This window comes from Passer montanus, unplaced genomic scaffold (assembly GCF_014805655.1).
Source record: "Passer montanus isolate IOZ18808 unplaced genomic scaffold, ASM1480565v1 scaffold328, whole genome shotgun sequence".
NCBI classification, from domain to species: domain Eukaryota; kingdom Metazoa; phylum Chordata; class Aves; order Passeriformes; family Passeridae; genus Passer; species Passer montanus.
The window spans coordinates 47,364-74,873 of NW_024368019.1; the positions used below are offsets into that span (position 1 = coordinate 47,364).

The window sequence follows — 27,510 nt, forward strand, 5'->3', positions numbered from 1 at the left end:
GGGGATTTGGCACAGTCTGAGGGGATAATTTGGGGAAGGGGTTGACACTGGGGGGGGCACGGCCTGAGGGGGAATTTGAGGAGGGGGAGATGAAGATTAAGGGAGGCAAATTCGGAGCGGGGTGGGAAATTGGGAGGGGGGGGATCAGGGCGTGAAAGGGGTAATTAAAAGGAGACATAATGAAGAGAGTAATTAACGGGGAGGAATAAACGCTCCCCTCCCCCTCCAGTGGACTCCTCCCCCATTGTCACACCCCCTGCCGTGGGGGGGTAATTAACTCTTTCGGGGTAATTGCCGTGGGGGGTGTAATTAAACATTCTCCGCGGGATTTTGGGGGGAGGGGGCGTGTCGAGCTGGGGGGGTACAGGGGGTCCCCAGAGGGGTGGGAGTGGGGCAAACTGCACACCTACAACACAGGTGGGGGTCCTGGGGGCGGCACTTGCGGGTATGGGGGCGTCGCCAGAATGGTGGCATTGGGGAGAAAGTGTACGTGTACAGCACAGGTGGGGCTGGGGGGGCACAGGGGGGATCCCCACAGGGATGGATGGGATTTGGGATCATTCCTGGTGTCCCCACTGTGTCCCTGTCCCCATTTTGTCCCCAAGAACCACCAACCACTGGTTCATCCTGGTGCTTTTGGGGGTGTCATTGTCTCTGTGTCGCTGGTCCCATTTTGTCCCCTAACAAATGAGTGAGCTAGTGATTTGTTCTGGAAATTTAGGGGTGTCATTATCCGTGTGTCCGTGTCCCTCAGTGTGTCCCTGTCCCCAACAGTCATTCAGCAGTTTGGGGGGATTATTGTCAGTGTTTTCTCTCTGTGTCCCTGTCCCCACTTTGTCCCCACAGCCACCAACCAGGGATTCATCCTGGGTGTTCAGGGGATCATTCTCACTGTCCCCTCTGTGTCCCTGTCCCCTGTGTCCCCACAGCCACCAACCAGTGGTTCATCCTGGGGGTTCAGGAGCTCATTCCCACTGTCCCCTCTGTGTCACTGTCCTCTCCGTGTCCCCACAGCCACCAACCAGTGGTTCATCCTGGGGGTTCAGGAGCTCATTCCCACTGTCCCCTCTGTGTCACTGTCCTCTCCGTGTCCCCACAGCCACCAACCAGTGGTTCATCCCGGCCGTGCGGGGGGACATCCCCCCGGGCTGTGCCGCCTACGGCTTCGTGTGTGACGGCACGCGGCTGCTGGTGTTCGGGGGCATGGTGGAGTACGGCAAGTACAGCAACGACCTCTACGAGCTGCAGGTAGGGAACCCCTGGGAACCCCCCCTGAGCACCTGGGGGACACCTGGGGAACCCCCTGAGCACCTGGGGAACCCCCCCTGAGCACCTGGGGGACACCTGGGGAACCCCCCCTGAGCACCTGGGAACCCCTGAGCACCTGGGGAACCCCTGGGGAACCCCCTGAGCACCTGGGGAACCCCTGAGCACTTGGGGAGCACCTGGGGAACTCCCTGAGCACCTGGGGAACCCCCTGAGCACCTGGGGAACCCCCACTGAACACCTGGGGAACCCATGGGGAACCACCTGAGCCCCTGGGGAGCCCCCTGAGCACCCGGGGAACCCCTGGGAACCCCCCCTGAGCACCTGGGGGACACCTGGGGAACCCCCTGAGCACCTGGGGAACCCCTGAGGGAACCCCTGGGGAACCCCCCCCGAGCTCCTGGGGAACCCCCCTGAGCATGTGGGGACCACCTGGGGAAACCCCCTGAACTGTGGGTGACCCCCTGGGAACCCCCCCAAACCATGGGTGACCCCTTGGGACCCTCCCAGACACCTGGGACCACCCCCCAGGACCCATTTTTGGGGTCCCCTCTCCCCCTGGGTGCCCCCCACTCGCAGACCCCTCCCCAAATCCCACATCCCCCCCCCATTCCAGGCCTCCAGGTGGGAGTGGAAGCGGCTGAAGGCGAAGACCCCCAAAAATGGACCCCCCCCTTGCCCCCGGCTGGGCCACAGCTTCTCCCTGGTGGGCAACAAGTGTTACCTGTTCGGGGGGCTGGCCAACGACAGCGAGGACCCCAAAAACAACATCCCCCGGTACGGGGCACCCCAAAACCCCAGGGCACCCCCAAACCCCGGGGGCACCCCAAAAACCCTGGGAATCCATGTGGGGAGGGGGCTTGGGGCTGGTTTGGGTGTGGAGGTCCCCAGAGGGGTGGGATTGAGGCTCATTCCTGGTGTCCCCCTTGTGTCCCTGTCTCTGTTCTGTCTCCCAAGAGCCACCCGGCAGTGGTTCATTTTGGGGGTTTGGGGGCCTCATTGTCACTGTGTCCCTGTCTCCTCTGTGTCCCCCCCAGCCACCCAGCAGTGCCTCATGCTGGGGGTTCAGGGGAGTCGTTCTCAGCCTGTCACTGTCCCCATTTTGTCCCCAACAGCCACCAATGTACGGTTCATTGTGGCAGTTTGGGTGGGATCGTTCTTAGTCTGTCATTGTCCCCCCCAGCCACCAACTGGTGGTTCAGGGGATTGTTCTCACTGTCCCCTGTGTCCCCACAGCCACCAACCAGGAATTCATCTTGGGGGTTCAAGGGATCATTCTCAGTGTCAGTGATTCAGGGGAGCACTCTCTGTGTCCCCACAGCCACCAAGCAGGGATTCATCCTGGGGGTTCAGTGACCATTCTCACTGTCCCCCCTGTGTCACTGTCCCTTCCGTGTCCCCACAGCCACCAAGCAGTGGTTCATTCTGGGGTTTCAGTGACCATTCTCACTGTCCCCCATGTCTCTGTCCCCTCTGTGTCCCCACAGCCACCAAGCAGGGATTCATCCTGGGGGTTCAGGGACTCATTCCCACTGTCCTCTCTGTGTCACTGTCCCCTCCGTGTCCCCACAGCCACCAACCAGGGATTCATCCTGGGGGTTCAGGGGCTCATTCTCCCTGTCCCCCCTGTGTCACTGTCCCCTGTGTCCCCACAGCCACCAACCAGTGGTTTATCCTGGGGGTTCAGGGGCTCATTCTCACCTGGGAATCCATGTGGGGAGGGGGCTTGGGGCTGGTGTGGGGGCACTTGGGGGGTGTGGGGGTGAGGCTGAAACATTGGGGTCATTTTTAGGGGGCACCCCAAAACCCCAGGGCACCCCCAAACCCCGGGGGCACCCCAAAAACCCTGGGAATCCATGTGGGGAGGGGGCTTGGGGCTGGTTTGGGGGCACTTGGGGGGTGTGGGGGTGAGGCTGAAACATTGGGGTCATTTTTAGGGGGCACCCCAAAACCCCCCCACAGCCACCAACCAGGAATTCATCTTGGGGGTTCAAGGGATCATTCTCAGTGTCAGTGATTCAGGGGAGCACTCTCTGTGTCCCCACAGCCACCAAGCAGGGATTCATCCTGGGGGTTCAGTGACCATTCTCACTGTCCCCCCTGTGTCACTGTCCCTTCCGTGTCCCCACAGCCACCAAGCAGTGGTTCATTCTGGGGTTTCAGTGACCATTCTCACTGTCCCCCATGTCTCTGTCCCCTCTGTGTCCCCACAGCCACCAAGCAGGGATTCATCCTGGGGGTTCAGGGACTCATTCCCACTGTCCTCTCTGTGTCACTGTCCCCTCCGTGTCCCCACAGCCACCAACCAGGGATTCATCCTGGGGGTTCAGGGGCTCATTCTCCCTGTCCCCCCTGTGGCTTGGGGCTGGTATGGGGGCACACAGGGGCTCTTGGGGGGTGAGGCTGAAATATTTGGGTCATTTTTAGGGGGCACCCCAAAACCCCAGGGCACCCCAAACCCCGGGGGCACCCCAAAAATCCCAGGGATAACTGGATGGGAGGGGGCTTGGGGCTGGTTTGGGGGCACACAGGGATTTTTGGGGGGCGTGGGGGTCAGCCTGAAACATTGGGGTCATTTTTAGGGGGGCACAGGAACTCTTGGGGGGCCATACAGATGATCCCAAAACCCTGGGAGTTGCAGGGAGACACCCCAAAACCCCGAGAATAGGATTGGAATGGGAGGCTTGGGGACATTCCTCAACTTTGGGGGACACAAGAGTGACCCCAAAACTTTGTGTTCATTTTTGGGGGGACTCAAGAATCTCTGGCAGGGGCACAGATGACACTGGCACCATTTTGGGTGAATTTTAGGGGATTTAAGAACCCTTTTAGGAGCGTTCTGCATTCCCAAAAACACTTTTAGGGTTTTTTGGGGTTTCCTGACTGTGAGGCTGAAATATTTGGGTCATTTTTAGGGGGCACCCCAAAACCCCAGGGCACCCCCAAACCCCGGGGGCACCCCAAAAACCCTGGGAATCCATGTGGGGAGGGGGCTTGGGGCTGGTTTGGGGGCACTTGGGGGGTGTGGGGGTGAGGCTGAAACATTGGGGTCATTTTTAGGGGGCACCCCAAAACCCCAGGGCACCCCAAACCCCGAGGGCACCCCAAAAATCCCAGGGATAACTGGATGGGAGGGGGCTTGGGGCTGGTTTGGGGGCACACAGGGATTTTTGGGGGGCGTGGGGGTCAGCCTGAAACATTGGGGTCATTTTTAGGGGGGCACAGGAACTCTTGGGGGGCCATACAGATGATCCCAAAACCCCGAGAATAGGATTGGAATGGGAGGCTTGGGGACATTCCTCAACTTTGGGGGACACAAGAGTGACCCCAAAACTTTGTGTTCATTTTTGGGGGGACTCAAGAATCCCTGGCAGGGGCACAGATGACACTGGCACCATTTTGGGTGAATTTTAGGGGATTTAAGAACCCTTTTAGGAGCGTTCTGCATTCCCAAAAACACTTTTAGGGTTTTTTGGGGTTTCCTGACTTTCTGGACCACCTGCATGTGTGGGCACAGGTGACATTGGGGCCATCCTGAGTGCATTTTATGGGATTTAAGGAACCTTTTAGGACAATCCCATATCCCAAACACCCTTTTAGTGCAGTCCTGCATATCTAAACACCCTTTTTAGGATTTTATTGGGGTTTTCTGACTTTTTAACCCCCTCCCCAGATACCTGAACCACCTGTACACATGGACACTTGGTGTTTTTGGGGCCATCCTGATTGCGTTTTATGGGATTTAAGGACCTTTTAGTGCAGTCCCACATATCCAACCACCCTTTTAGTGCAGTCCCACATATCCAAACACCCTTTTAGGGTTTTTTTGGGGTTCTCTGACCTTCTTAATCCCCTCCCCAGATACCTGAACCACCTGTACACATGGACACGGGTGTTTTTGGGGCCATCCTGATTGCATTTTATGGGATTTAAGGACTTTTTAGTGCAGTCACACATATCCAAACACGCTTTTAGGTTTTTTTTGGGGTTCTCTGACCTTCTTAATCCCCTCCCCAGATACCTGAACCATCTGCACACATGGGCACAGGTGACACTGAGCACATTTTATGGGATTTAAAGGATGTTTAGTGCAGTCCCACATACCCAAGCACTCTTTTAGGGCTTTTTTGGGGTTTCCTGACCTTGTCAATCTCACCACCTGTACACATGGACACAGACGGATTTGGGGCCATCCTGATTGCATTTTATGGGATTTAAGGACCCTTATGTCCAACCTTGTATCCAATGCCTTAAATCCCACACATCCAACCACCCTTTTAGGGCTTTTTTGGGGTTTCCTGACCTTGTCAATCTCCTACCACCTGTACACATGGACACAGACGGATTTGGGGCCATCCTGATTGCGTTTTATGGGATTTAAGGACCTTTATGTCCAACCTTGTATCCAATCCCTTAAATCCCCCATATCCAACCGCCCTTTTAGGGTTTTTCACGGGATCTCCTGACCCAGCATCCCTTTCCCCAGGTACCTGAACGACCTGTACGTGCTGGAGCTGCGCCCGGGCTCGGGGGTGCTGGCCTGGGACATCCCCATCACCTACGGGGTGCTGCCCCCGCCCCGCGAGTCCCACACGGCCGTGGTGTACACGGAGCGCGACGGGCGGCGCTCGCGCCTCGTCATCTACGGGGGCATGAGCGGCTGCAGGCTGGGCGACCTGTGGACCCTGGACATCGGTATGGGGGTTTTATGGGGTCTTTTTGGGGTTTTATGGGGTTTTGTGGGGTTTGGAGGGGTTTTGGGGTCAGGGGAGTAAAGGGTAGTGAGGGTTACTGGAGGAGATCGTCATCTACGGGGGCATGAGCGGCTGCAGGCTGGGCGACCTGTGGACCCTGGATATCGGTATGGGGGCATTTGGGGTTTTTATGGGGTTTTGTGGGGTTTGGAGGGGTTTTGGGGTCAGGGGAGTAAAGGGTAGTGAGGGTTACTGGAGGAGATCGTCATCTACGGGGGCATGAGCGGCTGCCGGCTGGGCGATTTATGGACCCTGGACATCGGTATGGGGGTTTTGTGGGGTCTTTTTGGGGTTTTATGGGGTTTTGTAGCCTGAAACATTGGGGTCATTTTTAGGGGGGCACAGGAACTCTTGGGGGGCCATACAGATGATCCCAAAACCCCGAGAATAGGATTGGAATGGGAGGCTTGGGGACATTCCTCAACTTTGGGGGACACAAGAGTGACCCCAAAACTTTGTGTTCATTTTTGGGGGGACTCAAGAATCTCTGGCAGGGGCACAGATGACACTGGCACCATTTTGGGTGAATTTTAGGGGATTTAAGAACCCTTTTAGGAGCGTTCTGCATTCCCAAAAACACTTTTAGGGTTTTTTGGGGTTTCCTGACTTTCTGGACCAGCTGCACGTGTGGGCACAGGTGACATTGGGGCCATCCTGAGTGCATTTTATGGGATTTAAGAGACCTTTTAGGGCAATCCCATATCCCAAACACCCTTTTAGTGCAGTCCTGCATATCTAAACACCCTTTTTAGGATTTTATTGGGGTTTTCTGACTTTTTAACCCCTTCCCCAGATACCTGAACCACCTGTACACATGGACACGGGTGTTTTTGGGGCCATCCTGATTGCGTTTTATGGGATTTAAGGACCTTTTAGTGCAGTCACACATATCCAAACACGCTTTTAGGGTTTTTTTGGGGTTCTCTGACCTTCTTAATCCCCTCCCCAGATACCTGAACCATCTGCACACATGGGCACAGGTGACACTGAGCACATTTTATGGGATTTAAAGGATGTTTAGTGCAGTCCCACATACCCAAGCACTCTTTTAGGGTTTTTTTGGGCTTTCCTGACCTTGTCAATCTCCTACCACCCGTACACATGGACACAGACGTATTTGGGGCCATCCTGATTGCATTTTATGGGATTTAAGGGACCTTTTAGGGCAGTCCCACACACCCTACCACCCTTTTAGGGTTTTTTTGGGGTTTCCTGATCTGCACACATGGGCACAGGTGACACTGAGCACATTTTATGGGATTTAAAGGATGTTTAGTGCAGTCCCACATACCCAAGCACTCTTTTAGGGCTTTTTTGGGGTTTCCTGACCTTGTCAATCTCACTACCTGCACACATGGACACGGGTGTTTTTGGGGCCATCCTGATTGCATTTTGTGGGATTTAAGGATCCTTATGTCCAACCTTATATCCAATCCCTTAAATCCCACATATCCAATCGCCCTTTTAGGGTTTTTTTGGGGTTTCCTGACCTTGTCAATCTCACCACCTGTACACATGAACACGGGTGTTTTTGGGGCCATCCTGATTGCATTTTGTGGGATTTAAGGATCCTTATGTCCAACCTTATATCCAATCCCTTAAATCCCCCATATCCAACCGCCCTTTTAGGGTTTTTCACGGGATCTCCTGACCCAGCATCCCTTTCCCCAGGTACCTGAACGACCTGTACGTGCTGGAGCTGCGCCCGGGCTCGGGGGTGCTGGCCTGGGACATCCCCATCACCTACGGGGTGCTGCCCCCGCCCCGCGAGTCCCACACGGCCGTGGTGTACACGGAGCGCGACGGGCGGCGCTCGCGCCTCGTCATCTACGGGGGCATGAGCGGCTGCAGGCTGGGCGACCTGTGGACGTTGGATATCGGTATGGGGGTTTTGTGGGGTCTTTTTGGGGTTTTATGGGGTTTTGTGGGGTTTGGAGGGGTTTTGGGGTCAGGGGAGTAAAGGGTAGTGAGGGTTACTGGAGGAGATCGTCATCTACGGGGGCATGAGCGGCTGCCGGCTGGGCGATTTATGGACCCTGGACATCGGTATGGGGGTTTTGTGGGGTCTTTTTGGGGTTTTATGGGGTTTTGTGGGGTTTGGAGGGGTTTTGGGGGCAGGGGAGTAAAGGGTAGTGAGGGTTACTGGAGGAGATCGTCATCTACGGGGGCATGAGCGGCTGCAGGCTGGGCGACCTGTGGACCCTGGATATCGGTATGGGGGTTTTGTGGGGTTTTTATGGGGTTTTGTGGAGTTTGGAGGGGTTTGGAGGGGTTTTGGGGTCAGGGGAATGGGGGTTACTGGGAGATGTCATCAGCTGCGGGGCCATGAGCAGCTGCAGGCTGGGGGATTTATGGATCCTGGATATTGGTATGGGGGGATTTGGGGTTTTTATGGGGTTTGGAGTGTTTTTTGTGGGGTTTGGGGGGATTTTGGGGTCTGGGGAATGGAGAGTAGTGGGGGACATTGGAAGATGTTGGCATCTACGAGGGCATGAGTGGCTGTTTCCTTACATTTTCACTGGTTTTGGGGTTCCCTCACATTTTGGGGCCGTTTCCTCCCATTTTGGAGTCATTTCCTCCCATTTTGGGGCCATTTCCTTACATTTTGGGGTCATTTTCTCACATTTTGGGCGTTTCCAGAGACGCTGACCTGGAACAAGCCGAGCCTGAGCGGGGTCGCTCCCCTCCCCCGCAGCCTCCACTCGGCCACCACCATCGGCAACAAGTGAGTCTGGGGGCGACTCCCCCCAAAAACCCCCCCAAATTATCCTGGGGGGTCCCTTTGTGTCCCGGTCCCCACCCTGGGGGGCTGTTGGGGTTCTTAGGGGGGGTGTTTTGTTTTAATTAAATTTTTTAATTAATATGGGTGATCTCATGACCACCCTCAAACATAAAAATTTGGGGGGTGGGGGTCTCTGGGTGTCCCCCTGACCTCTGACCCCCCCAGGAGGGACATTTTGGGGGGTGGGTGCCCCTGTGACCCACCCAGGAGGGACATTTTGTGGGGTGGGTGCCCCTATGACCCCCCCCAGGAGGGACATTTTTGGGGGGTGGATGTCTCTGTGATCTTTGTGACCCCTGAGGACCCCCAGGGCTGTGCAGGTTTTTGGGGTGGGGGTCTCTGGGTGTCCCCCTGACCCCCCTGACCTCTGTCCCCCCCCAGGATGTACGTTTTTGGGGGGTGGGTGCCCCTGGTGATGGATGACGTGAAGGTGGCCACGCACGAGAAGGAGTGGAAGTGCACCAACACCCTGGCCTGCCTGAACCTGGGTGAGGAGGGGGCTTGGGACCCCCAAAACCGACCCCAAACCCGCCCTAAAACCCACCCTGAAACAGCCCAGACCTCAACCTGGGTGAGGAGGGGGCTTGTGACCCCCAAACCAACCCCAAATCTGTTCTGGGACCCCCAAATCCACCCTAAAACCCACCCTGAAACAGCCCAGACCTCAACCTGGGTGAGGAGGGGGCTTGTGACCCCCAAACCAACCCCAAATCTGTTCTGGGACCCCCAAATCCACCCTAAAACCCACCCTGAAACAGCCCAGACCTCAACCTGGGTGAGGAGGGGGCTTGGGACCCCCAAACCCACCCTAAAACCCCTGAATACTTCCTCAAATTCCCCCAAACCCCACTCTGAACTCCCCAAACCCCTCCCTAATTCCCCCAAATCCCCCCAAGCCCTTCCCCAAATCCCCCCAGACCCCCGTGTGACCCCCCTGTGCCCCCCAGACTCGATGGCCTGGGAGCCCCTGGTGCTGGAGACCCTGGAGGACAACGTGCCGCGGGCGCGCGCCGGGCACTGCGCCGTGGCCATCGCCACCCGCCTGTACATCTGGAGCGGGCGCGACGGCTACCGCAAGGCCTGGAACAACCAGGTGTGCTGCAAGGACCTGTGGTACCTGGAGACAGGTGAGTCTGGGGGGTTCAGGGAGTCTGGGGGGGCCGCAAGGCCTGGAACAACCAGGTGTGCTGCAAGGAGCTGTGGTACCTGGAGACAGGTGAGTCTGGGGGCTGGAACAACCTGGGGGGCTGCAAGGAGCTGTGGTACCTGGAGACAGGTGAGTCTGGGGGGTTGGAGGGGCTCAGGGGGGCTGCAAGGCCTGGAACAACCAGGTGTGCTCCAAGGACCTGTGGTACCTGGAGACAGGTGAGTCTGGGGGCTGGAACAACCTGGGGGGCTGCAAGGAGCTGTGGTACCTGGAGACAGGTGAGTCTGGGGGCCAGAACAACCTGGGGGGCTGCAAGGACCTGTGGTACCTGGAGACAGGTGAGTCTGGGGGGCTGGGGGAGGTCCCAGATGTGCTGCAACACAGGTGTGACAGGTGTAACACGGGTGTAACACAGCTGTGATGTGAGCGGTACAGGTGTACCCAGGTGTAGCAGATGTTACACGCGTGTATCCCACCTGTACCCAGGTGTGATATGAGCATACAGGTGGACCCAGATGTACTCACCTGTACCCAGATGTTATGTTGGTATAATCTATTTGTACCCAGGTGTACCCCAGTTGTATCAGATGTTATGTAGATATAATCTACCTGTACCTAGGTATGCCCCAGGTGTACCCAATTGTACCTAGCTGTGATATGAGTGGTACAGGTGTACCCAGGTGTACAAGATGTTATACAGCTATAACTCACCTGTACCCAGGTGTACCCCAGGTGTACCCAGGTTGTTATGAGTAGTACAGGTGTACCCAGGTGTACAAGATGTTACACAGCTATAACCCACCTGTACCCAGGTGTACCCCAGGTGTAGTAGATGTTATGTAGATGCAATCTATGTGTCCCCATGTGTCCCCGCAGAGCGGCCGCCCGCGCCGGGCCGCGTGCAGCTGGTGCGCGCCAACACCACGTCGCTGGAGGTGAGCTGGGGCGCCGTGCCCACGGCCGACTCGTACCTGCTGCAGCTGCAGAAGTACGAGCTGCCCGCCGCGCCCGCGCCGCCGCCCGTGCCCTCGCGCGTCCCCACGTGTCCCATGTGTCCCCGCAGAGCGGCCGCCCGCGCCGGGCCGCGTGCAGCTGGTGCGCGCCAACACCACGTCGCTGGAGGTGAGCTGGGGCGCCGTGCCCACGGCCGACTCGTACCTGCTGCAGCTGCAGAAGTACGAGCTGCCCGCCGCGCCCGCGCCGCCGCCCGTGCCCTCGGTGCCCGCCAACCCGCCCAAGAGCCCGTACATTGTGAGGGAGGTGGGGGCTTGGGGACATTGGGAGGGAGATGGGGACTCAGGGACGTGGGAGGAGGTGGGGATGTTGGGGACATGGTGGGAGATGGGGACATGGGGACATGGCAGGGAGGTGGGGACATTGGGGACACGGTGGGGAGGTGGGGATGTGGTGGTGGGGGGGAATGGGGACATTGGGGACACTGGGGGGACATTGGGGAAACAGGGAGATGGAGATGGGGACGCTAGGGGCACAGTGGGGAGATGGGGACATTGTGTGGGGGGAATGGGGACATTGGGGACATGGGGGAGGCAGAGATGGGGACGCTGGGGACACAGTGGGGAGATGGGGACATTATAGGGAAGAATGGGTACACTGGGGACTTGGGGACTTTGAGTGGGGACACGGGGGATGTCCCTGGGTGTCACTGACCCCCCCTGTCCCCCCCAGGTGTCCCGGCGGTGCTGAAGGTGACCGGTCCCCCTGCGGCCACCGCGGGGCCGCCGCTGGTGACCGTGCGCTCGGCCGGGCCCGGCAAGGCCCCGGTAACGGTGACATCGCTGCCCGCCGGCGTCAGGATGGTGGTGCCCACCCAGAGCCCCCAGGGCACGGTGAGAGCGGCACCTGGGGACACCTGGGGACACCTGGGACAGGGGCGGGGCACGGGGAGGGGCCCCAGGGGGTGACTGGGGACAGAGGGAGGGACCCCAGAGGGTCCTGGGGGATACTGGGGACACAGGTGTGACACAGGGGGTACGTGGGTGACACAGGTGTGACACAGGGGGTAGATGGGTGGCACCTTGCTGTCCCAGCTGTCCTCGGGTGTGCCCCAGGTATACCCAGGTGTGTCCTAGTTGTGAGCACGTGCTCCCCCAGCTGTCCCTAGGTGGGTTCAGGTGTGCCCAGATGTGCTCAGGTGTCCCCCCCAGCAGTCCCCAGCTGTCCCCCAAGGTGTCCCCAGCAGTCCCCAGTGTCCTCAGCTGTCCCCAGTGTTCCCATCAGTCCCCAGTGTCCCCGCTGTCCCCAGCAGTCCCCACACTCAGTGGTGTCCCCAGTGTTCCCATCAGTCCCCAGTGTCCCCGCTGTCCCCAGCAGTCCCCAGTGTCCCTGGTGTCCCCAGTGTTCCCATCAGTCCCCAGTGTCCCCGCTGTCCCCAGCAGTCCCCAGTGTCCTCAGCTGTCCCCAGCAATCCCCGCTGTCCCGCTGTCCCGTGCTCAGGCGTGTCCCCATCAGTCCCCAGTGTCCCCCCCTGTCCCGCTGTCCCCGCATTCAGGTGTGTCCCCACCGGTGTCCCCTCTGTCCCCCAGCTGTCCCTGCTGTCCCGGGCTCAGGGGTGTCCCCGCAGGTGTCCCCTCTGTCCTGCTGTCCCCAGTGTCCCCCAGCTGTCCCCAGTGTCCCTGCAGTCCCACACTCAGGCGTGTCCCTGCAGGTGTCCCCTCTGTCCCGCTGTCCCCGTGCTCAGGCGTGTCCCCCAGCTGTCCCCAGTGTCCCCCAGTGTCCCCGCTGTCCCCGCACTCAGGCGTGTCCCCCAGGTGTCCCCATCAGTCCCCGCTGTCCCGCTGTCCCCGCACTCAGGCGTGTCCCCACAGGTGATCGGCAGCAGCCCGCAGATGAGCGGCATGGCGGCGCTGGCGGCGGCGGCCGCGGCCACGCAGAAGATCCCGCCGGCCTCGGCGCCCACCGTGCTCAGCGTCCCCGCGGGGGCCACCATCGTCAAGACGGTGGCCGTCACCCCCGGGGCCACCACCCTGCCCGCCACCGTCAAGGTGGCCTCGTCACCTGTCATGGTAGGGGACGCCGCGGGGGCGTGGGTGGCACTGGGGGTGTCATTGTCACCGTGGTGTCACCAGGACTTGGGTGGCACTGGGGGGCATGGTGTGATATTGTCATTGTCACCATGGTGTCACCAGGGCTTAGGTGGCACTGGGGGTGTCATTGTCACCATGGTGTCATCAGGGCTTGGGTGGCACTGGGGGTGTCATTGTCACCATGGTGTCATCAGGGCTTGGGTGGTACTGGAGGGGCTTGGTGGTGTCATTGTCACCATGGTGTAACAAGGACTTGGGTGACCTGGGGTGGCACTGAGGGACTCAGGGTGACCCCGTGGTGTCACCAGCAGCCTTGTGGGTGTCCCCACACTGTCCCCACCATGTCCCAACAATGTCCCAACATATTCCCACATGTCCCCACACTGTCCCCACCATGTCCCCTCAATCTCTCCACAATGTCCCCTCAATCTCCCCCCATGTCCCCACACTGTCCCTACCATGTCCCCACACTGTCCCCCGTGTCCCCACGCTGTCCCCTCAATGTCCCCACGCTGTCCCCACACTGTCCCCACCGTGTCCCTCCCGTGTCCTCAGCTGTCCCCACGCTGTCCCCTCAATCTCTCCACAATGTCCCCACAATGTCCCCTCAATCTCCCCCCGTGTCCCCACACTGTCCCTACCATGTCCCCACACTGTCCCCACGCTGTCCCCACGCTGTCCCCTCAATCTCCCCACACTGTCCCCACCGTGTCCCCAGGTGAGCAACCCTGCCACGCGCATGCTGAAGACGGCGGCCGCCCAGGTGGGCACGGCGGGCGCGTCCCCCGCGGCCACCAACGCGGCCACCCGGCCCATCATCACCGTGCACAAGTCGGGCACGGTGACGGTGGCCCAGCAGGCCCAGGTGGTCACCACCGTGGTCGGAGGGGTCACCAAGACCATCACGCTGGTCAAGAGCCCCATCTCCGTGCCGGGGGGCAGCGCCCTGGTGAGGGGACAGCCGGGGACAGGGGACAGTGGGGAGGGGGACAGGGGACAGTGGGGAGGGGGACGGGGGACAGTGGGATGGGGACAGGGGGACAGTGGGATGGGGACAGGGGGACACGGCTTTGGGGACAGGGGGACAATGGGGATGGGAACGGGAAAGAGGAATGGGGAACGGGAACGGGGAATGGGAATGGGAGGACAGGGGCATTAGGGGGGACACAATTTGGGGGGGGTCTCTGACCCCCTGGGCCCCCCCAGATCTCCAACCTGGGCAAGGTGATGTCGGTGGTGCAGACGAAACCCGTGCAGAGCTCGGCTGTCACCGGGCAGGCCTCGAGCGGCCCCGTCACCCAGATCATCCAGGTGCACCCCAAAACTGCCCCAAAATCACCTTCAAAGCCCTGAGACCCCTCCCCAAATCACTGAGAGTCACCTGAGACCCCCCCCAGAACCCCCCTCGGCTGTCACCGGCCAGGCCTGGAGTGGCACCCAGGTCGTCCAGGTGCACCCCGACATCACCCCAAAACTGCCCCAAAATCTCCCCAAAACTGCCCCAAAGCCCTGAGACCCCCTCCCCAAATTGCTGAGAGTCACTTGAGACCCTCCTCGGCTGTCACTGAGCAGGTCTGGAGTGGCCCTGTCACCCAGATCACACAGGTGACACCCCAAAATCCCCCAAAACTGCCCCAAACATGTCCCAAATCACTGAGACCCCTCAGGCCCCTGAGGCCCTGCCCAAAATTCGCCGACTGCTCCCCACCCCGAGTGATCACTGCTCTCCTGAGTGACCACTCCCCTGAGTGACCATTCCCTGTGACTGACCACTCCCCAAGTGACCACCCACCTCACTGACCCCTCCACTGACTGACCACCCCATCAGTCACCACCCCGGAGGCCCTGCCCAAAATTCACTGACCACTACCCCCCTGAGTGACCACTGCTCTTCTGAGTGACCACTCCTGAGAGACCATCCCCCTGAGTGACCACCCCCCTGACTGACCACTCCCCAAGTGACCACCCACCTCACTGACCCCTCCACTGACTGACCACCCCATCAGTGACCACCCCGAGTGACCCCTCCCCAAGTGACCCCCCCAGACTGACCACTCCCCTGAGTGACCCCCCCTCACTGATCCCTCCCCAAATGACCACCCCCCTGACTGACCACTCCCCTGACTGACCACCCCTCTGACTGACCACCCCTCTGAATGACCACTCCCCTGAGTGACCACCCCCCTGACTGACCACTCCCTGAGTGACCACCCCTCTGAATTACCACTCCCTGAGTGACCACTCCCTGAATGACCACTCCCTGAGTGACCACTCCCTGAATGACCACTCCCCAAGTGACCACCCCTCTGAATGACCACTCCCCTGAGTGACCACTCCCTGACTGACCACCCCCCTAACTGACCACCCCTCTGAATGACCACTCCCCTGAGTGACCACCCCCCTGACTGACCACTCCCCAAGTGACCACCCACCTCACTGACCACTCCCTGACTCCCCCCAAATGACCCCTCCGTGAGTGACCCCTCCCTGAGTGACCCCTCCCCGAGTGACCTTGACTGCCCGCTCCCCTCACTGACCCCTGCCCAAATGACCACCCCCCTGAGTGACCCCTCCCAAGTGACCCCCCCTCCCTGACCCCTCCCCGCAGACCAAGGGCCCCCTGCCCGCCGGGACCATCCTGAAGCTGGTGACGTCGGGGGAGGGGAAGCCCACCACCATCCTGACCAGCACGCAGGCGGGGGCGGGGGCGGCCAAGCCCCCCACCATCCTGGGCATCAGCAGCGTGTCCCCCAGCACCACCAAGCCCGGGACCACCACCATCATCAAAACCATCCCCATGTCGGCCATCATCACCCAGTCGGGGGCTACCGGTGAGTCAGACCCCTCCCCAAATTCACCTGAGACCCCCAAACCATCCCTGACCTCCCTGAGACCCCCGAGCCACTGTGAGACCCCCACCAAAACCATCCCCGTGTCGGCCATCATCACCCAGTCGGGGGCTACCGGTGAGTGAGACCCCTCCCTCCCCATGTCGGCCATCATCACCCAGTCGGGGGCTACCGGTGAGTCAGACCCCTCCTCAAATTTCCTGAACCCATCCAGAGACCCCCAAACCATCCCTGAGACCCTCAAACCCCCTGAGACCCCCACCAAAACCATCCCCATGTCGGCCATCATCACCCAGTCAGGGGCTACCGGTGAGTGAGACCCCTCCCCAAATTCACCTGAGACCCCCAAACCATCCCTGATCTCTCTGAGACCCCTGAGCCACTGTGAGACCCCCAAACCTCCCCCCCACCATCATCAAAACCATCTCTATGTCGGCCGTCATCACCCAGTCGGGGGCTACCGGTGAGTGAGACCCCTCCTCAAATTCACCTGAGACCCCCAAACTCCCCCATCCCCACCCAGTCAGGGGCCAGCAGTGAGTGACAGAGGGTGACCCCCTGTCCCCCTTGTGCCCTGTCCCCCTGCTGGCCCCTCATGACCCCCATGTCCCCCTGACCCATGTCCCCACTGTGTCCTTGTTCCCCCACAACTTCCACCATGTCCCTCTGTGACCCTCTCAATGTCCCTGTCCCCCCATGTCCCTGTCACCCTGCTGTCCCTCTGTGACCATTTCGTGTCCCTGTCACCCTGCTGTCCCCCCGTGTCCCCTTGTGTCCCTGTCCCCCTGTGTCCCTGTCACCCTGCTCTCCCCCTGTGTCACCCCGCTGTCCCCCCTATGTCCCTGTCCCCTGCTGACCCCCCGCTGTCCCCAGGTGTCACCAGCAGCCCCGGGATCAAGTCCCCCATCACCATCATCACCACCAAGGTGATGACCTCGGGCACCGGGACCCCCGCCAAGATCATCACAGCTGTCCCCAAGCTGGGCGGGGGACACGGCCAGCAGGGTGTGACACAGGTGAGGGCACACCTGGGGACAGCTGGACCACCCTGGGGACAGCTGGACCACCCTGGGAACACCTGGGGACAGCTGGACCACCCCCTGGGGACACCTGAACCCCCCCTGGGGACACCTGAGATTGGAGGAGTTCAGGGACAATGGAGCGTGACACAGGTGAGGGCACGCCTGGGGACACCTGGGGACAGCTGGACTACCCCCTGGGGACACCTGGGGACATCTGAACCCCCCCTGGGGACACCTGGGGACACCTGAACCCCCCCTGGGAACACCTGAGATTGGAGGAGTTCAGGGACAATGGAGGGGACCGGAGATGACAGAGGAGGGGTCACATGGGGAGGGGTTGGGTTGGGTCAGACAAGGGTTTGGTGACACTGGGGACACCGGGGTGGGGTCAGCTGAGGGTTTGGGGGCAGTGGCATGGGGTGGTTTGGTGACACTGGGGACACCAGCGGGGTGTCCCTGAGGGGTCCCAGCCCTGAGGGTCCCCAGGTGACAGCGCTGTCCCCGTGTCCCCAGGTGGTGCTGAAGGGGGCCCCGGGACAGCCGGGGACCATCCTGAGGACGGTGCCCATGGGGGGGGTCCGGCTGGTCACCCCCGTCACCGTCTCGGCCGTCAAGCCCACGGTGACCACCCTGGTGGTCAAGGGCACCACCGGTGAGTGGGGTCACTCTGGGGGCGCTGGGTCACCTCTGGGTGGTGACAAGGGGGGGCACTTGTGGTCAAGGGTCACCTCTGGGTCATCTCTGGGTCACTGAGGTAGTCACTAGGGGGGGTCACTTGTGGTCAGGGGTCTCCTCTGGGTCACTGGGGTGACCATTCTGGTGGTCAGGGGTCATCTCTGGGTCACCCCATTGGTCACTTGTGGTCATTGGGTCACGTCTGGGTCATCCTAGTGGTCAAGAGTGACCTCTGGGTCATTGGGGTGGTGACAAGGGGAGGTCATTTGTGGTCAAGAGTCATTTATGGGTCACTGGGGTGACCACCCTGGTGGTCAAGGGCACCACTGGTCACTGGAGGGGTCATTGGGCCATCTAGGGGTCACTGGGGTGGTCACTTGTGGTCAAGGACACCACTGGTGGGGGTGGCGGGTTACCAGGGGGTCATTGGGTCACTGGAGGGGTCACTGGGGGGACACTGAAGTGACCACTCTGGTGGTCAAGGGCACCACTGGGTGGGTGGAGGGGTCATGGGGACACCAGGGGGTCACTTTGGGGGAGGGTCACTGTCATGGGGAAGGGTCACCACATCATGGGGGGGGTCACTTTGGGCTCACTGTGGCACCACGGGGTCACCGTGGGGTCGCTTTGCCGAGCGGTCACTCACTGCCCTCGTGTCCTGGCAGGTGTGACCACGCTGGGGACGGTGACAGGGACAGTGTCCACCAGCCTGGCCGGGGGCGCGGGTGGCCACAGCGCCACGGCCTCGCTGGCCACGCCCATCACCACCCTGGGGACAATCGCCACCCTGTCCAGCCAGGTCCTGAACCCCGCGGCCATCACGGCCACCGCGGCCGGGGGCGGCCTGGGGACACCCACCATCACCATGCAGGTGAGGGGACACTGGGGACAGGGGACACTGGGGACACTGACCATCACCATGCAGGTGAGGGGACAGGGGGGACAGGGGACACTGGGGACACCGACCATCACCATGCAGGTGAGGGGACAGGGGACACTGGGGACAGGGGACACTGGGGACACCGACCATCACCATGCAGGTGAGGGGACACTGGGGACATTGGGGACAGGGGGGCTAAGGACACTGGGGACATTGGGGACACAGGGGACATTGGGGCTGTCCCCAGATGCGGCTCAGCCCCAGCTGTGCCGCTGACAAGAGCGGGGAGGGGACGCTCAGGAATTTGGGGTGACACAAGGGGGGCTCACAAAGGTTTGAGGCTGGGGGCGGCGCTGTGCCCGGTGCCACCTCCCCTGACCCCCCGTGGGGACACAGCCGGTGTCCCAGCCCACGCAGGTGACGCTGATCACCACGCCCAGCGGCGTGGAGGCCCAGCCCGTGCACGACCTGCCCGTGTCCATCCTGGCGTCCCCCACGGCCGAGGGTCCCCCCGCGGCCACCTCGGGGGGTGGCAGCCTGGCCGAGCCCCCCCCCGCCGAGGCCACCCCGGGCACGGTCACCCTGGTGTGCTCCAACCCCCCCTGCGAGACCCACGAGACCGGGACCACCAACACGGCCACCACCAGCCTGGTGGCCAACGTGGGCACGGGGGGGGCGCAGCTGCAGCTGCTCTGCGAGGACACGGGCGGGGGGACGGCGGTGGCAGTGCCCCCCCGGGCCTGCTCCAACCCCCCCTGCGAGACCCACGAGACGGGGACCACCAACACCCCCACGGCGGCGGGGACGGCGCGCCTGGGGACACCCGGGGGACCCCCCTGCCCCACGCAGCAGACGGCGGCCACGGGCACCACGATGACGGCGCGGCTGTGCCCCCCCGAAGGCGGCGGTGTCACCTCTGTCACCTCGTGCCAAACGCAGGAGGCCGCCCCGTGCCAAACGCCCTGGGGACAGCCTGAGGTGGGGACGGCCACCAGCGCGAGCTGTGAGACCCCCGCGGGGACACGGCTGTGTGCCAACCCCCCCTGCGAGACCCACGAGACGGGGACAACCAACACGGTGACAGTGACAGGGGCACAGTTGTGCTCCAACCCCCCCTGCGAGACCCATGAGACGGGGACAACCAACACGGTGACAGTGACAGGGGCACAGCTCTGCTCCAACCCTCCTTGTGAGACCCACGAGACGGGGACAACCAACACGGTGACAGTGACAGGGTCACAGTTGTGCTCCAACCCCCCCTGTGAGACGCACGAGACGGGGACAACCAACACGGTGACAACCACGGGGACACGGCTGTGTGCCAACCCTCCTTGTGAAACCCACGAGACGGGGACAACCAACACGGTGACAACGACAGCGCCAAGGCCACCCTGCTCCAACCCTCCCTGTGAGACCCACGAGACAGGGACAACCAACACGGTGACAACCACGGGGACACGGTTCTGCTCCAACCCCCCATGCGAGACCCACGAGACGGGGACAACCAGCACGGCCACCACCACCACGGCCACCTCGTGCCCTCCGCCCGAGCCGGGGACAGCGGTGCCACCACCTCGAGGTGTCCCCCCCTGCGCCAACCCCCCCTGCGAGACGCACGAGACGGGCACGACCAACACGGTGACAGTGACATCGTCACAGCTCTGCTCCAACCCCCCCTGCGAGACCCACGAGACCGGGACCACCAACACGGCCACCACGGCCACCGCGGGCTCCCGGCCGGGTGACACTACCACCACGGCCACCAGCGCCGCCACCAGCGCCGCCACCTCCAGCACGGGGGGGTCCCCGCCTTGTGCCAACCCCCCCTGCGAGACCCCCGAGAGCGGGGCCACCAGCACGGCCACCACAGCGGGGTCCCCGCCCTGCCAGAGCCACCCGGGCGGGGCCACCAGCCCGGCCACCAGCGAGGGGGTGACAGCGCCGCCCCCGCCCTGTGCCACCGCCACCAGCCCCCCCCGCGCCTGCTCCAACCCCCCCTGCGAGACCCACGAGACGGGGACAACGGCCACGGCCACCACGGTCACCGCCAGCATGGGCGCCAGCCAAGGTGACCCCCAAATTGTCCCCAAATTGTCCCCGCATTGTCCCCAAATTGTCCCTAATCGCCCCCTCCGCCCTCGCTTTGGGGCGGTCGCCTCGCTGACCCCTCCCCGTTGTCCCCACAGAGCCCCCCCCGCCGGCTGCCAACGGGCAGGGGGAGGGCGAGACCCCCCCCAGCGAGGGCGGGGGTCCCCCTGTGCCCCCCGGGACCCCCAGCCCCGGCCCCAGCGGCAGCGGGACCCCCCAGCCCCGGGCGGTCACCACGGTCACTCAGTCCACGCCAGCGCCGGGGCCGGCCGTGCCGGTGAGCGGCTTGGGGACACTGGGAGGGGGTTTGGGGACACTGGGAGGGGCCCAGGCCCTGGCCATCCAGGCCGTGCTGCAGGCCGCCCAGCAGGCCGTCATGGGTCAGTTTTGGGGGGGATTTGAGGGGTTTGGGGAGTCCTGGGGGGATTTCAGGGTGTTTTGGGGGGGGTTTCGGGATGGTCATTGGGGTCTTGGTCCCATGGTGGTGACCCCAGGCCCAGGCTCTGGCCATCCAGGCCGTGCTGCAGGCCACCCAGCAGGCCATCATGGGTCAGTTTTGGGGGGTCCTGAGGGAGTTTAGGGGTGGTCATTGGGGTCTTGGTCCCATGGTGGGGGTCTCATGGTTATGGGGGTCACACAGTGGGGACCATGGTGACCCCGTGACCATGATGACTCCAGGGGATGGATTTTGGGCTGACCCCAGTGACCCCACAGGGTGATTTTTGGGGTGACCCCATGGAATGGATTTTGGGGTGACCCATGGGGTGAATTTTGGGGTGACCTCAGTAGATGGATTTTGGGGTGACGCCAGTGACCCCATGGGGTGGATTTTGGGGTGACCCAAGCGACCCTGCAGGGTGGATTTTGGGGTGACCCCGATGATCTCAGGGGATGGATTTTGGGGTGACCCCAATGACCCCAGGGGGTGAATTTTGGGGTGACCCCAATGACCCCAGGAGATGGATTTTGGGCTGACCCCAATGACCTCAGGGGATGGATTTTGGGGTAACCCTATGGAATGGATTTTGGGCTGACCCCAGTGACCCCATGGGGTGGGTTTTGGGGTCACCCCACGGGGTGCATTTTGGGCTGACCCCAGTGACCCCAGGGGATGGATTTTGGGCTGACCCCAGTGACGGGGTCACCCATCCCCACCCTGACCTGTCCCCTGTGTCCCCCCCTCCCCGCAGGCACCTCGGAGCCGCTGGAGCCGGGCGAGCCCGGGGGGGGCCCCTCGGAGCTGGGGGGGCCCCTGGAGGGGGCGGGGGATCAAGGGCACCACCATGATGGTCACCCACTACTTCCTGCCGCCCGACGACGCGCCGCCCGCCGACGTGCGTGACACCGGGACACCGGGCACGGGGACAGTGCTGGGGACAGCCAGGGGACAGCCAGGGGGCACGGGGACAGTGCTGGGGACACGGGGATGGCATGGGGACAGTGCTGGGGACAGCCAGAGGACAGCCAGGGGGCACGGGGGTGGCACGGGGACAGGGGACACCGGGCACGGGGGTGGCACAGGGACAGCGCTGGGGACAGGGGGGTGGCACGGGGACTGACAGGGGACAGCTCTGGGTACAGCCAGGGGACACGGGGATGGCACGGGGACAGCCAGGGGACACACATGGGGACAGTGCTGGGGACACGGGGATGGCATGGGGACAGCCAGGGGACAGCTCTGGGGACAGCCAAGGGACACGGGGGTGGCACGGGGACAGCGCTGGGGACACGGGGGTGGCACGGGGACAGCCAGGGACAGCTCAGGGACAGTGCTGGGGACAGCCCTGGGGACAGTTATGGGGACAGCTCTGGGACAGCTCTGGGACATAAGGACAGTGCTGGGGACAGCCCTGGGGACAGCTCTGGGACACACATGGGGACAGTGCTGGGGACAAGGGAACAGCTCTGAGGACACACATGGGGACAGCTCTGGGACATGGGGACAGCTGGGTGGCACGGGGACAGCGCTGGGGACACGGGGGTGGCACGGGGACAGCCAGGGACAGCTCAGGGACAGTGCTGGGGACAGCCCTGGGGACAGCTCTGGGACACACATGGGGACAGTGCTGGGGACAAGGGAACAGCTCTGAGGACACACATGGGGACAGCTCTGGGACATGGGGACAGCTCAGTGATCAGCCCCTGGGACAGCCCTGGGACACAGGGACAGCTCAGGGGACAGCCCTAGGGACATACCTGGGTTCTATGTCCCCATGGTGTCCCCACAGGATGATGCCTTGGGGGTCCCAGGAGCTGTCCCCAATGTCCAGGGCGTTTCTCTGGCCGTGTCCCCGGGTGTGGGGGGTTGCTCTGGGGTTGTCCCTGTGTCCGTGTCCCCACGATGTCCCCCTGGTGTCCCCCAGGACGACGCCTCGGGGGTCCCGGACCACTCTCAGCTGCGCCGCCAGGAGCTGCAGCCGGGCACGGCGTACAAGTTCCGCGTGGCCGGGCTCAACGCCTGCGGCCGCGGGCCCTTCTCGGAGCTGTCAGCCTTCAAAACCTGCCTGCCCGGCTTCCCGGGGGCGCCCTGCGCCATCAAGATCAGCAAGGTGACCCCTGCAGGGACCCCAGACCCACGGCAGGGACCCCAGACCCATAACGGGGACCTCAACCCATGGGGGAGCCCATAACATCAACCCAAACCCAACCTGACCCCATCCCTGCCCGGATTCCCAGGGGCGCCCTGCACCATCAGGATCAGCAAGGGGACCCCAGACCCATAACAGGGACCCCAGACCCATAACAGGGACCTTCCTGTGTCTCCCCATGTCCCCCACCTCCCATAGCCCCCTGTACCCCCCATATCCCCTGACCCCGTATTACCCCTGACCCGTGTCCCTCTCATGTCCCCCTCACGTTATTTGTGGGTCTGGGGGCTCCGTGGATGGGTCAGGGGGCTGTTAGTGGGTCTGGGGTCCCACGGGCGCCCCCTCCCCAGCCATGGAGCAGCTGCGGGCGTGGCGGGGCCGCATCGCGGCCGAGCTGGACGCGGCCGTGGCGTTCTGGGAGCGGCACTCGCACGACCCCGAGCACGGGTGAGCCGGGACCCCCCCAAAAACGGCCCGGGACCCCCGAAAACGGCCCGGGACCCCCCAAAAACAGAGCCGGGACCCCAAAAAACAGAACCGGGACCCCGAAAACGGCCCCGGGACCCCCGGAATTGCCCGGGATCCCCGAAACTGGCCCAGGACCCCCAAAAACAGAGCCGGGACCCCAAAAAACAGAACCGGGACCCCGAAAACGGCCCCGGGACCCCCGGAATTGCCCGGGATCCCCGAAACTGGCCCAGGACCCCCAAAAACAGAGCCGGGACCCCAAAAAACAGAACCGGGACCCCGAAAACGGCCCCGGGACCCCCGGAATTGCCCGGGATCCCCGAAACTGGCCCAGGACCCCCAAAAACAGAGCCGGGACCCCAAAAAACAGAACCGGGACCCCCAAAAACGGCACCGGGAATCCTGAAAACAGCCCAGGGACCCCCAAAACCGGCCCCAGGACCCCCAAAAACACTGCTGGCACCCCCCAAAACAGCCCTGGGAAATCCAAAAACAGCCCCGGGACCCTCAAAACCAGCCCCGGGACCCCCAAAAACGGCCCGGGACCCCCAAAAACGGCCCGGGACCCCCAAAAACACCCTGGGGCCCCCCAAAAACAGAGCTGGGACCCCCAAAACCAGCCCTGGGACCCCCAAAAACAGCGCCGGGACCCCCGAAAACAGGCCTGGGACCCCCAAAAACAGCCCCGGACCCCCGGAAACAACCCCAGGACCCCCAAAACAGGCCTGGGACCCCCCAAAACACCCCAAGGACCCCTAAAACCACCCCGGGACCCCCCAAAACACCCCCGGGAATGTGTCCCCTCCTTGTCCCCTGTGTCCCTCCCATGTCCCCCATGTCCCCCATCCCGTGTCCCCTGTGTTCCCCCTATGTCCCCTGACCTGTGTCCCCTCCATGTCCCCCATGTCCCCTGACGCGTGACCCGTGTCCTCAGAGCCCCATCCCGTGTCCCCATGTCCCCTGACCCGTCTCCCATGTCCCCCCCATGTCCCCTGACGTGTCCCCTGTCCCCGTGTCCCCCATGTCCCCTGACGCGTGTCCCGTGTCCCCAGAGCCCCGACGGGGCACACCTGACGTGGGAGCCGCCGTCGGTGACGTCGGGCCGCATCGCCGAGTACTCGGTGTACCTGGCCATCCAGGGGGGGCCCGGGGGGGGCCCCGAGGCCCGCGGGGGGGGGGCGCAGCTGGCCTTCATGAGGGTCTACTGCGGGCCCAGCCCCTCGTGCCTGGTGCCGGCCTCCAGCCTGGCCAGCGCCCACATCGACCACACCACCAAGCCGGCCATCATCTTCCGCATCGCCGCGCGCAACGACAAGGGCTACGGCCCCGCCACGCAGGTGCGGTGGCTGCAAGGTGGGTCTGGGGGCTCTGAAATGAGTCTGGGGGCTCAGAAATGAGTCTGGGGGCTGCCAGGTTGGTCTGAGGGCTGCAGAGCCCTGGGGGTCCCTGTGGCACTGGGATTGTCCCCTGCAGTGACAAGGGCTACGGCCCCGCCACGCAGGTGCGGTGGCTGCAAGGTGGGTCTGGGGGCTCTGAAATGAGTCTGGGGGCTGCCAGCTGAGTCTGGGGGCTGCAGAGCCCTGGGGGGGCAGGTGGCACTGGGATTGTCCCCTGCAGTGACAAGGGCTACGGCCCTGCCATGCAGGTGCGGTGGCTGCAAGGTGGGTCTGGGGGCTCTGAAATGAGTGTGGGGGCTGCCAGGTGGGTCTGGGGGCTCTGAGATGAGTGTGGGGGCTGCACGCACCTGGGTTGGGGGTCCAAGAGGGTCTTGGGGGGCGGCGCTGGCTGTTCTGGACCCCCCAGTTCTGGGTCTGGGGGGGAAATTTTGGGTCTGGGGGTCCTGGGGTCACTTCGGGGGTCTCCAGCCCTTTGAAACCCCCCAATTTTGGGTCTGGGGGTCACTTTGGGGGTCTCCAGCCCTTTGAACCCCCCCAGTTTTGGGTCTGGGGGTCACTTTGGGGGTCCTGGGGTCACTTTGGGGGTCTCCAGCCCCTTAAAAACCCCCAATTTTGGGTCGGGGGCGTGGCCATGCAGAGGTGGGCGTGGCTGAGGGGCGGAAAGGGGCGTGGCTAGGAAGGGGGCGTGGCCTTGTCGCGAGGTCTCGTGACTGGGCAGCGGTCGCGNTCCCGGGGGGTTTGGGGAGGGGGATTTGGGGCAGTTCCCCCGTTTACCCCTTTTAGGGGCAGTTCCGTCCCTTTGCCATCCCCGAATTTCCCCAAATTCCCCCAATTTTACCCCAAATTCCTCCAATTTTACCTCAAATCTCCCCAATTTTACCCTAAATTCCTCCTATTTTACCCCAAATTCCCCCAAATTTCCCGAATTTTTCCCCAAATCTCCCCCAATTCTCCCAAATCTCCCCAATTTTACCCCAAATTCCTCCTATTTTACCGCAAATTCCCCCAATTTTACCCCAAATTCCCCCAATTTTACCCCAAATTCCTCCAATTTTACCCCAGATTTTCCCCAAATCCCGGGGGGTTTGGGGAGGGGGATTTGGGGCAGTTCCCCCGTTTACCCCTTTTAGGGGCAGTTCCGTCCCTTTGCCATCCCCGAATTTCCCCAAATTCCCCCAATTTTACCCCAAATTCCTCCTATTTTACCGCAAATTCCCCCAATTTTACCCCAAATTCCCCCAATTTTACCCCAAATTCCTCCAATTTTACCCCAGATTTTCCCCAAATTCCCCCAAATCTCCCCTAATTCTCCCAAATCTCCCCAATTTTCCCCAGATTTCCTGAATTTTTCCCCAACTTTCCCCCAAATCTCCCCAATTTCCCCCAAACTCCCCCAAGTCTCCCCAATTTCTCCCAAATCTCCCCAATTTTTCCCCAAATTTCACGAATTTCCCCCAAATCTCCCCAATTTTCCCCAAATCTCCCCAAAATTTCCCAAATCTCTCCAATTTTCCCCAATTTTCCCCAAATCTCCCCAATTTCCCCCAAACTCCCCCAAGTCTCCCCAATTTCTCCCAAATCTCCCCAATTTTTCCCCAAATTTCACGAATTTTCCCCAAATCTCCCCAATTTTCCCCCAAATCTCCCCAATTTTCCCCAAATCTCCCCAAAATTTCCCAAATCTCTCCAATTTTCCCCAATTTTCCCCAACTTTTCCCCAAATTTCCCGAATTTTTCCCCAAATTCCCCCAAATCTCCCCAAATTTCCCGAATTTTTCCCAAAATTCCCCCAAATCTCCCCAATTTTCCCCAAATCTCCCGAATTTTCCCCAAATCTCCCAAATTTCCCCCGATCTCACCGCCTGCAGTTCCCCCCGTGGCCGCCAAGCGGCGCTGTCCCCATTGCTCTCTATGGGCGCCCCCAATTTTTATTTTTTCCCTCACCCCCAATTCTCCAAAAATCACCCAAAATTCACCCAAAATTGCCCAAAATCGGCGGGATTTGCCCCAAACCTCAGCCGGGGAGTTCCTGGAGAGCCACGTGCGGCCGGAGCCCGGCTCGTCCCGCGCCGCCTTCGCGCTGAGCCGGGCGGGGCTCCCGGTGCGGCTCCAGCGCAGCTTCTACAGCGAGGCCTTCGCGGCGCTGGGGCTGCACGAGCTGGGCCGGGCGGCGGGGGACGAGAGGTACCTGGTGAGACCCCTCCCCAAATTAACCCTGATACCTGGTGAGACCCCTCCCCAAATTAACGGGGACCACTCCCCAAATTAACCCTGATACCTGGTGAGACCCCTCCCCAAATTAACCCTGGGACCCCCGGGACCGGGTGAGACCCCTCCCCACATTAACCGAGACCCCCGGGACCCCTCCCCAAATTAACACTGACGCCGGGTGAGACCCCTCCCCAAATAACCCTGGGACCCCTCCCCAAAATAACCCCTGAGACCCCTCCTCAAAACCACCTCCGAGACCCCCAAACCACCCCCAGTACCCCCGAAAACTCCCCGAGACCCCCAAACCCCCCTGGGACCCCCAAACCACCCTGGGACCCC

The 27,510-nt window shown here is 61.9% G+C and overlaps 2 protein-coding genes across 2 annotated transcripts in view; both read left to right on the top strand.

Annotated features, from left to right (window-relative positions):
• The first annotated feature begins 1,099 nt into the window (after nt 1–1,099).
• On the top strand, nt 1,100–25,054 carry HCFC1 (host cell factor C1). The gene is made up of 22 exons (XM_039715365.1): nt 1,100–1,248; nt 1,883–2,043; nt 5,753–5,961; nt 8,661–8,745; nt 9,184–9,290; nt 9,750–9,929; nt 10,826–10,976; nt 11,164–11,200; nt 11,635–11,796; nt 12,775–12,972; nt 13,712–13,942; nt 14,200–14,304; nt 15,602–15,824; nt 16,716–16,858; nt 17,378–17,516; nt 18,205–18,410; nt 18,816–20,487; nt 20,606–20,784; nt 21,698–21,841; nt 22,871–23,056; nt 24,616–24,947; nt 24,988–25,054. Exons 1-22 carry the CDS (start codon nt 1,204–1,206, stop codon nt 25,037–25,039), a joined length of 4,947 nt encoding a protein of 1,648 aa, XP_039571299.1. The 5' UTR covers nt 1,100–1,203; the 3' UTR covers nt 25,040–25,054.
• Nucleotides 25,055–25,202: 148 nt separating this feature from the next.
• LOC120505128 (renin binding protein) overlaps nt 25,203–27,510 on the top strand; it is a 7,169-nt gene continuing 4,861 nt past the window's right edge. The window contains exons 1-2 of the mRNA XM_039715366.1: nt 25,203–25,224; nt 26,979–27,151. Coding sequence (XP_039571300.1) covers nt 25,203–25,224; nt 26,979–27,151 — 195 coding nt within the window. The remainder of the gene's footprint in view (nt 25,225–26,978; nt 27,152–27,510) is intronic.